A 9,990-nucleotide genomic window follows, 5' to 3' on the forward strand; every position below is an offset into this window, starting at 1 on the left:
ATGCTGTAAAAAAATGTTGGTACCTTTCCCCAGATCGTTGCCTCGACACCATCCTGTCTCGGAGCTCTACAGACAATTCCTTCGACCTCATGGCTTGGTTTTTGCTCTGACATGCACTGTCAACTGTGGGACCTTTTTATATAGACAGGTGTGTGCCTTTCATGTCCAATCAAATTTACCACAGGTGGTCTCCAAGTTGTAGAAACATCTCAAGGATGATCATGAGCTCAATTTTGAGTCTAAGTACTTAGAATTACCTTATTTACTTTTTTATTTTTAATAAATTAGTGAAAATGTCACATTTTTTTTGTTGCTTTGTCATTATGGGTTATTGTCTGTAGTTTGATTTTTATTTTATTTAATCAATTTTAGAATAAGGCTAATGTAATGTGGGGGGAAAATAAAGGGGTCTGAATACTTTCCGAATGCTCTAAGTCAAAATATGAACCCTTCTCAGATCAGTGTCTAATACATTTCAAAATGTAAATTACAGAAAGTGTTAGACGACGTCAGTTTTAATGTTGTTTTTAATAAATAATCTGTGAATCCCAGATTATTTCCAGAACATAAAATGTGCAACATTCATGCAATACAAATGATAAGAGAGTGATGATTAAAATGCAGTCTACAGAAGTCTAACTTCAGCAGGGCTGCGTTCAGCAGGTTGTAATACACTGAACACTGCAGAGAGAAATGCTATGAATAGAGCTGACACAATTCCACAACGTCTTGCCCTGCTGAACGCAGCCCAGGTGAGTTCTATTCGAAAACCCATCTAAGGCACGCCCACAACCACCTTTCTCCTCTACAGCCAATCACACACATTCCTTGTCAAACATAGGAAAGGAGGAAGCTGCTGTGATTAGTCAACTTTGGCTGCCTGACAGTATGAATTAAGGTTGCCATGGTAGCGTATCTCAGAGGCCTGTCGTTTTATATATGAGTGTGTTCCTCTGGCCAGATGTTGCTGATGCATTCCAGATCTTACGACGCCTGGATAGGTGTTTAACCGATCAGATAACCACATCATGTTATATCGGTCTGGTGCCCGACAGCACAGTCAATGAAGTGGCACACAACCATTGGTTGAGTCCAGCAATGTCTGAGCAGGGAAACGCGGCCGATAACGTCCATGGACCTGGCATCGAAGACAAAGGATCCCACGTGAGGCAAGGCAAGCTCAGGCCTTCAGCTCAGTCACATCACATTAATACAGTAGCGCTGATATCAGGGGAGCTTGAAGCCCACCAAGGGAGCTCTCGCTCAACACAACAAAATAACAATCAGAACTGGGTCTGATTTAACCACACAATAAGATACATGTGTTGTTAAACAGTGGTAGAAACTAATACCAGGGAAGATTTATTTTAAGTGAACATTCAGACCAGTCAGAATGAGTATTGGCTCTCAATAGTTTGTCTTTAGCTAGTTTCTGGAAAATAATTCCTTGGTGTTCTTTACTTGGGTTCTGGAATAGAACTGAGTGCTCCTTGCTGTTCTTTACCTGGGTTCTGGAATAGAACTGAGTGCTCCTTGCTGTTCTTTACCTGTGTTCTGGAATAGAACTGAGTTCTCCTTAGTGTTCTTTACGTGTGTTCTGGAATAGAACTGAGTGCTCCTTGGTGTTATTTACCTGTGTTCTGGAATAGAACTGAGTGCTCCTTGGTGTTCTTTACCTGTGTTCTGGAATAGAACTGAGTGCTCCTTGGTGTTCTTTACGTGTGTTCTGGAATAGAACTGAGTTCTCCTTGCTGTTATTTTTAGCAAAGCTAAACGCTTAAAACCAATCAGCTCCACAAAAAGGAGATACAAAACTAATACCACAGACATTCATAGTTTTTTGTCCTGAAAATAAAAACAGACAAATGAAATAACTTACAAATTCCATGACATGACCCTGTGGTTGTTTCCAGAGGTATAAGAAGCAGAAGCCCAGTTTTACAGACATGGGCTGCAGTGGTATAATGTAGGCTATGTACCCACTGGGCACAGACGTCAGTTCAACATCTAGTTTTGATTTATATTTGGTTGAGTTGTCAACTAACATGAATCCAATGTGAAATTAACTAAAAATGTCACGACATTGGATTTAGGTTAAAAGAGGGGTGTAAAATAGACTAAATTCCCATTGGTTGATAACTTTCTAATCCAATCAATTTTCCACATTGATTGAATTTCATCGCAGATCATTTTTTTGGGTTGAAATGCTTTAATAACGTTGATTCAACCAGTTTTTTGCCCAGTGGGTATTTTATAGGATACAGCCAGACAGGGTTGGGCTCAATTCCATTTCAATTCCAGTCCATCGAGAAAGTAAACCTAATTCCAAATGTTCTTTATTGAAGAGAATTGGAATTTCAGTGTACTTCCTGAATTGAGCTCAACCTTGTAGCCAGGTTAGCTGGTGGTTACAGCAGGGGGACATCAACTAGATTCAGCCACAGAACCATTTTTACATTCTTCAGCAGATGTTCAGAGGTTTGGAAAACATAATTAGAAATTATTTATAGACTGCAAATTGACCACAAGAAGCCACAACACATATATTTGACTAAAAAACAAATCATTTCAAACAGAGGGTTGGTAGACATCATCCAGGGGGTTGAATATGAACGCCAGGTAGACATCATCCAGGGGGTTGGTAGACATCATCCAGGGGGTTGGTAGACATCATCCAGGAGGTTGAATATGAACCCCAAGGTAGACATCATCCAGGAGGTTGAATATGAACCCCAGGTAGACATCATCCAGGAGGTTGAATATGAACCCCAGGTAGACATCATCCAGGAGGTTGAATATGAACCCCCAGGTAGATATCATCCAGGAGGTTGAATATGAACCCCAGGTAGACATCATCCAGGAGGTTGAATATGAACCCCAGGTAGACATCATCCAGGGGTTGGTAGACATCATCCAGGAGGTTGAATATGAACCCCAGGTAGACATCATCCAGGGGGTTGAATATGAACCCCAGGTAGACATCATCCAGGAGGTTGAATATGAACCCCAGGTAGACATCATCCAGGAGGTTGAATATGAACCCCAGGTAGACATCATCCAGGGGGTTGGTAGACATCATCCAGGGGTTGGTAGACATCATCCAGGGGGTTGAATATGTTTCCAAGGTAGACATCATCCAGGGGGTTGAATATGAACCCCAGGTAGACATCATCCAGGGGGTTGAATATGTTTCCAAGGTAGACATCATCCAGGGGGTAGAATATGAACCCAAGATAAACATCATCCAGGGGGTTGAATATGAACCCCAGGTAGACATCATCCAGGGGGTTGAATATGAACCCCAGGTAGACATCATCCAGGGGGTTGAATATGAACCCCAGGTAGACATCATCCAGGGGGTTGAATATGAACCCCAGGTAGACATCATCCAGGGGGTTGGTAGACATCATCCAGGGGGTTGGTAGACATCATCCAGGAGGTTGGTAGACATCATCCAGGGGGTTGAATATGAACCCCAAGGTAGACATCATCCAGGGGTTGAATATGAACCCCAGGTAGACATCATCCAGGGGGTTGAATATGAACCCCAGGTAGACATCATCCAGGAGGTTGAATATGAACCCCAGGTAGACATCATCCAGGGGGTTGAATATGAACCCCAGGTAGACATCATCCAGGAGGTTGAATATGAACCCCAGGTAGACATAATCCAGGGGGTTGAATATGAACCCCAGGTAGACATCATCCAGGGGGTTGGTAGACATCATCCAGGGGGTTGGTAGACATCATCCAGGAGGTTGAATATGAACCCCAGGTATACATCATCCAGGAGGTTGGTAGACATCATCCAGGGGGTTGAATATGTTTCCAAGGTAGACATCATCCAGGGGGTTGGTAGACATCATCCAGGGGGTTGAATATGTTTCCAAGGTAGACATCATCCAGGGGGTTGGTAGACATCATCCAGGGGGTGGAATATGAACCCCAGGTATACATCATCCAGGGGGTTGGTAGACATCATCCAGGGGGTTGGTAGACATCATCCAGGGGGTTGAATATGAACCCCAGGTAGACATCATCCAGGGGGTTGAATATGAACCCCAGGTAGACATCATCCAGGGGGTTGAATATGAACCCCAGGTAGACATCATCCAGGGGGTTGAATATGAACCCCAGGTAGACATCATCCAGGGGGTTGAATATGAACCCCAAGGTAGACATCATCCAGGGGTTGAATATGAACCCCAGGTAGACATCATCCAGGGGGTTGAATATGAACCCCAGGTAGACATCATCCAGGAGGTTGAATATGAACCCCAGGTAGACATCATCCAGGGGGTTGAATATGAACCCCAGGTAGACATCATCCAGGAGGTTGAATATGAACCCCAGGTAGACATAATCCAGGGGGTTGAATATGAACCCCAGGTAGACATCATCCAGGGGGTTGGTAGACATCATCCAGGGGGTTGAATATGAACCCCAGGTAGACATCATCCAGGAGGTTGAATATGAACCCCAGGTATACATCATCCAGGAGGTTGGTAGACATCATCCAGGGGGTTGAATATGTTTCCAAGGTAGACATCATCCAGGGGGTTGGTAGACATCATCCAGGGGGTTGGTAGACATCATCCAGGGGGTTGAATATGTTTCCAAGGTAGACATCATCCAGGGGGTTGGTAGACATCATCCAGGGGGTTGGTAGACATCATCCAGGGGGTGGAATATGAACCCCAGGTAGACATCATCCAGGTATCAGAAGAAGCGTTCTGTTTCCCTGCAGGACTGCTGTCATCACAACAACCTGTTGGACTGTATGACCATGATATAGGATGCATCCCACATGGCTCCCTGTTCCCTTTATAGTGCACTACTTTGGACCAGGGTCCAATAGGGTAGTGCACTACTGTTGACCAGGGTCCATAGGGTAGTGCACTACTGTTGACCTGGGTCCATAGGGTAGTGCACTACTGTTGACCTGGGTCCATAGGGTAGTGCACTACTGTTGACCTGGGTCCATAGGGTAGTGCACTACTGTTGACCAGGGTCCATAGGGTAGTGCACTACTGTTAACCTGGGTCCATAGGGCTCTATACAGATAATAGGGTGCCGTTTAGGACTCAGCCACAGTGAATATGATCCAAGCGTAGTAGATATGATCTGAGTGTTGATCTGTTCGTTCCACACACTCTGTCTGTCGGACACTGGCATTCATTTCCAGGGCTTTCCAACAGCAGAGTGATGAATGACACTTGGGAGGATTAGGGTCAGTCTAGACGAGAGGGAGTCAGTCAAGGATGGGATGGCCAGTCTAGACCAGAGGGAGTCAGTCAAGGATGGGATGGCCAGTCTAGACCAGAGGGAGTCAGTCAAGGATGGGATGGCCAGTCTAGACCAGAGGGGGTCAGTCAAGGATTGGATGGCCAGTCTAGACCAGAGGGGGTCAGTCAAGGATGGGATGGCCAGTCTAGACCAGAGGGAGTCAGTCAAGGATGGGATGGCCAGTCTAGACCAGAGGGTGTCAGTCAAGGATGGGATGGCCAGTCTAGACCAGAGGGAGTCAGTCAAGAATGGATGGCCAGTCTAGACCAGAGGGAGTCAGTCAAGGATGGATGGCCAGTCTAGACCAGAGGGAGTCAGTCAAGGATGGGATGGCCAGTCTAGACCAGAGGGAGTCAGTCAAGGATGGCATAGCCAGTCTAGACCAGAGGGAGTCAGTCAAGGATGGGATGGCCAGTCTAGACCAGAGGGAGTCAGTCAAGGATGGGATGGCCAGTCTAGACCAGAGGGGGTAAGTCAAGGATGGGATGGCCAGTCTAGACCAGAGGGAGTCAGTCAAGGATGGGATGGCCAGTCTAGACCAGAGGGAGTCAGTCAAGGATGGGATGGCCAGTCTAGACCAGAGGGAGTCAGTCAAGGATAGGATGGCCAGTCTAGACCAGAGGGAGTCAGTCAAGGATGGGATGGCCAGTCTAGACCAGAGGGGGTCAGTCAAGGATGGGATGGCCAGTCTAGACCAGAGGGGGTCAGTCAAGGATGGGATGGCCAGTCTAGACCAGAGGGAGTCAGTCAAGGATGGGATGGCCAGTCTAGACCAGAGGGAGTCAGTCAAGGATGGGATGGCCAGTCTAGACCAGAAGGAGTCAGTCAAGGATGGGATGGCCAGTCTAGACCAGAGGGAGTCAGTCAAGGATGGGATGGCCAGTCTAGACCAGAGGGAGTCAGTCAAGGATGGATGGCCAGTCTAGACCAGAGGGAGTCAGTCAAGGATGGGATGGCCAGTCTAGACCAGAGGGAGTCAGTCAAGGATGGATGGCCAGTCTAGACCAGAGGGGGGTCAGTCAGTCAAGGGGAAAACGGACCACGCTGACCAGAGGTAATTAGCAGCAGGTGACCATTCTTAACGCCTCTGACCACCGAACATCATCCGCCATTTTCTATTCATTTCCCGACCATTCTACATGTTGAATCGCCACCTTTGTTGACGCCCAGAAGGTGATCTACCACGCTCAGCTGAAGGTCGGTCGGTCAGGGAAGGAGTTCTCTAAGCTGAGCGTCGCTCAGTTCGTTGACCGTGACGATGTGGTCCAGATGCTGAAGGTATTTCTCCTGGTCCTGCATGAAGTGAGGGATTCTGGTCCGGCGGAGGACAGCGATGTGCCGTAGCCTTTCTACGTCCTCAAACGACACCTGGAGGGCCAGAAGAAGAAGGTTAACGTCATCATCATCACATCGGTGGCAAATTTACAGACTCAACCTCTTTCCAACCCCATCTGATATTACAACAGCCTTGTCTGGGCTCTATTATGAGGTATGTATAAACTACAATTCAGCTTTTTTTGCTGCAAATGTGTCCACCATGAAACAACCAAACTATATGTCATCGCCGTGGGGGGGAAATAAACATGAACCGATCCTGTACGGGAGGATGACGACTGACCTTGCCTAGCGAGGTCAGCATCTTGAAGTCGATGTTCCTCCGATGTCGTAGAATCCTGAGGATTCCGTCCAGGTACACCTGATCTTTACTGAAACAGCCTGATTCACAACCACACAAACCATCAAGTCAACACAGGGACTACCAATCCTTTAAAAAAATTTTTACAAAATAAGTCAAGATTCTTTTGGGTGCATAGATCTACTACTGGTACATGTGCAATGGTTAGTGTAGTCACACACGACACACACACACACGACACACACAACACACACACACACGACACACACACACACACATACACACACACGACACACACACACACACACACCCACAATCTCTCACCAGGCTCCGAGGTGTCCGTCTGTCCCCTCTTGGCTCTGAGGCAGTACTCCCAGCGCACCGCGGGATCCTGGACGAACTGAGCGATGTGGCTGAAGAGCTGGCTGAAGCCCATCCTGGTGGCATGATACACCGTATAGTAGAGCAGAGCGGCGCGCCACAGGTAGGGCTGTTTCCGTAGCAACACACTGTGCAGGCTGGCCAGGCCTTCTTCCGTGGGATTGGCCGGTTTGAGGCCATACTGCTTCCTGCCTGCGGAAGTAGACCAGGGCTGGAGGTTGTTGTTCACACCTCGAAGGTAGTGGGTTCCTGGGAGGGACAGAGATGGAATAACATGAGGATGTAATAGAGGCACTGTGTACCTAGTAGGACACGCAAATTATAACTCAGAACTAATTTATGATGCTGTGTGGATGATAAACACACCCCCATCACACATTTGGGGCGGCAGGGTAGCCTAGTGGTTAGAGTGTTGGACTAGTAACAGAAAGGTTGCAAGTTCAAATCCCCGAGCTGACAAGGTACAAATCTGTCGTTCTGCCCCTGAACAGGCAGTTAACCCACTGTTCCTAGGCCGTCATTGAAAATAAGAATTTGTTCTTAACTGACTTGCCTAGTTAAATAAAGGTTAAAAAAAATAAATACAATTTAAATCCCCCATCTCCCATCCCAGATCCCCCACAGTAAACACATGCTGTATGGTGCAGTCAGCGTACTGTACATCCCAGATCCCCCACAGTAAACACATGCTGTATGGTGCAGTCAGCGTACTGTACCTATCTCATGCCTGAGCATGCCCTCCAGCCAGTGTTGTCGTGCTCCAGACAGGTTGATAGTCAGAGTGGGACGACAACTCTCCACCATCATCACCGCCTGGGACAGCAGCTCCTCAGACAGACACACCACCACCTAGACAAAGTTAACACCATACTCTTCATCATCATCATCATCCTCATCATCATCATCACCGCCTGGGACAGCAGCTCCTCAGACAGACACACCACCACCTAGACAAAGTTAACACCATACTCTTCATCATCATCATCACCTGGGACAGCAGCTCCTCAGACAGACACACCACCACCTAGACAACGTTACCACCATACTCTTCATCATCACACAGACCACCACCACCTAGACAAAGTTACCACCATACTCTTCATCATCATCAGACACACCACCACCCCCTAGTAGAGGTCGACCGATTAATCGGAATGGCCGATTAATTAGGGCCGATTTCAAGTTTTCATAACAATCGGTAATCTGCATTTTTGGAGCACCGATCGTGGCCGATTACATTGCACTCCACGAGGAGACTGCGTGGCAGGCTGACTACCTGTTAGGCGAGGGCAGCAAGGAGCCATGGTAAGGTGCTAGCTAGCATTACACTTATAAAAAAACAATCAATCTTAACATAATCACTAGTTAACTACACATGGTTGATGATATTACTAGTTTAACTAGCTTGTCCTGCGCTGCGTTGCATATAATCGACGCGGTGCCTGTTAATTTATCATCGAATCACAGCCTACTTCGCCAAACGGGTGATTTAACAAGCACATTCACGGAAAAAGCACTGTCGTTGCACCAATGTGTACCTAACCATAAACATCAAAGCCTTTCTTTAAAATCAATACACAAGTATATATTTTTAAACCTGCATATTTAGTTAATATTGCCTGCTAACATGAATTTCTTTAACTAGGGAAATTGTGCCACTTCTCTTGCGTTATGTGCAAGCAGTCAGGGTATATGCAGCAGAGTCAGGGTATATGCAGCAGAGTCAGGGTATATGCAGCAGAGTCAGGGTATATACAGCAGAGTCAGGGTATATGTAGCAGAGTCAGGGTATATGCAGCAGAGTCAGGGTATATACAGCAGAGTCAGGGTATATGCAGCAGAGTCAGGGTATATGCAGCAGAGTCAGGGTATATGCAGCAGAGTCAGGGTATATACAGCAGAGTCAGGGTATATGTAGCAGAGTCAGGGTATATGCAGCAGTTTGGGCCACCTGGCTCGTTGTGAACTGTGTGAACACCTTTTCTTCCTGACAAAGACCGTAATTAATTTGCCATAATTGTATATAATTATGACATAACATTGAAGGTTGTGCAATGTAACAGCAATATTTAGACATCGGGTTGCCACCCGTTAGATAAAATACGGAACGGTTCCGTATTTCACTGAAAGAATAAACGTTGTTTCCGAAATGATAGTTTCCGGATTTGACCATATTAATGACTCGTATTTCTGTGTGTTATTATGTTATAATTAAGTCTATGATTTGATATTTGATTGAGCAGTCTGACTGAGCGGTGGTAGGCAGCAGCATGCTTGTAAGCATTCATTCAAACAGCACTTTCCTGCATTTGCCAGCAGCTCTTCGCTGTGCTTCAAGCTTTACGCTGTTTATGACTTCAAGCCTATCAACTCCCGAGTTAGGCTGGCAATACTAAAGTACCAATCAGAACATCCAATAGTCAAAGGTTAATGAAATACAAATGGTATAGAGAGAAATAGTCCTATTATAACTACAACCTAAAACTTCTTACCTGGGAATATTGAAGACTCATGTTAAAAGGAACCACCAGCTTTCATATGTTCTGAGCAAGGAACTTAAACGTTTCTTACATGGCACATATTGCACTTTTACTTTCTTCTCCAACACTTTGTTTTTGCATTATTTAAACCAAATTGAACATGTTTCATTATTTATTTGAGACTAAAATGATTTTATTGATGTACTA

At 46.0% G+C, this 9,990-nt stretch overlaps 1 protein-coding gene across 2 annotated transcripts in view; it reads right to left on the reverse strand.

The window, feature by feature from the left end:
• Positions 1-3,968: 3,968 nt before the first annotated feature.
• The window catches only part of kiaa0895l, an 11,005-nt gene continuing 4,983 nt past the window's right edge, over positions 3,969-9,990 (reverse strand). The window contains exons 4-7 of one of the 2 annotated variants that reach the window (XR_016492373.1): positions 8,020-8,250; positions 7,247-7,552; positions 6,905-7,002; positions 3,969-6,654 (exon numbers count right to left, since the gene is read on the reverse strand). Coding sequence is in view for 1 of the 2 variants with exons in the window: in XM_036964194.2 (XP_036820089.2) it covers positions 6,493-6,654; positions 6,905-7,002; positions 7,247-7,552; positions 8,020-8,152 (699 nt within the window). In the remaining variant the exon portion in view is untranslated. The remainder of the gene's footprint in view (positions 6,655-6,904; positions 7,003-7,246; positions 7,553-8,019; positions 8,251-9,990) is intronic. The other variant, XM_036964194.2, reaches the window with a different exon arrangement.

Source organism: Oncorhynchus mykiss, chromosome 26, assembly GCF_057628025.1.
Source record: "Oncorhynchus mykiss isolate SJ-2025 chromosome 26, ASM5762802v1, whole genome shotgun sequence".
NCBI classification, from domain to species: Eukaryota; Metazoa; Chordata; class Actinopteri; order Salmoniformes; family Salmonidae; genus Oncorhynchus; species Oncorhynchus mykiss.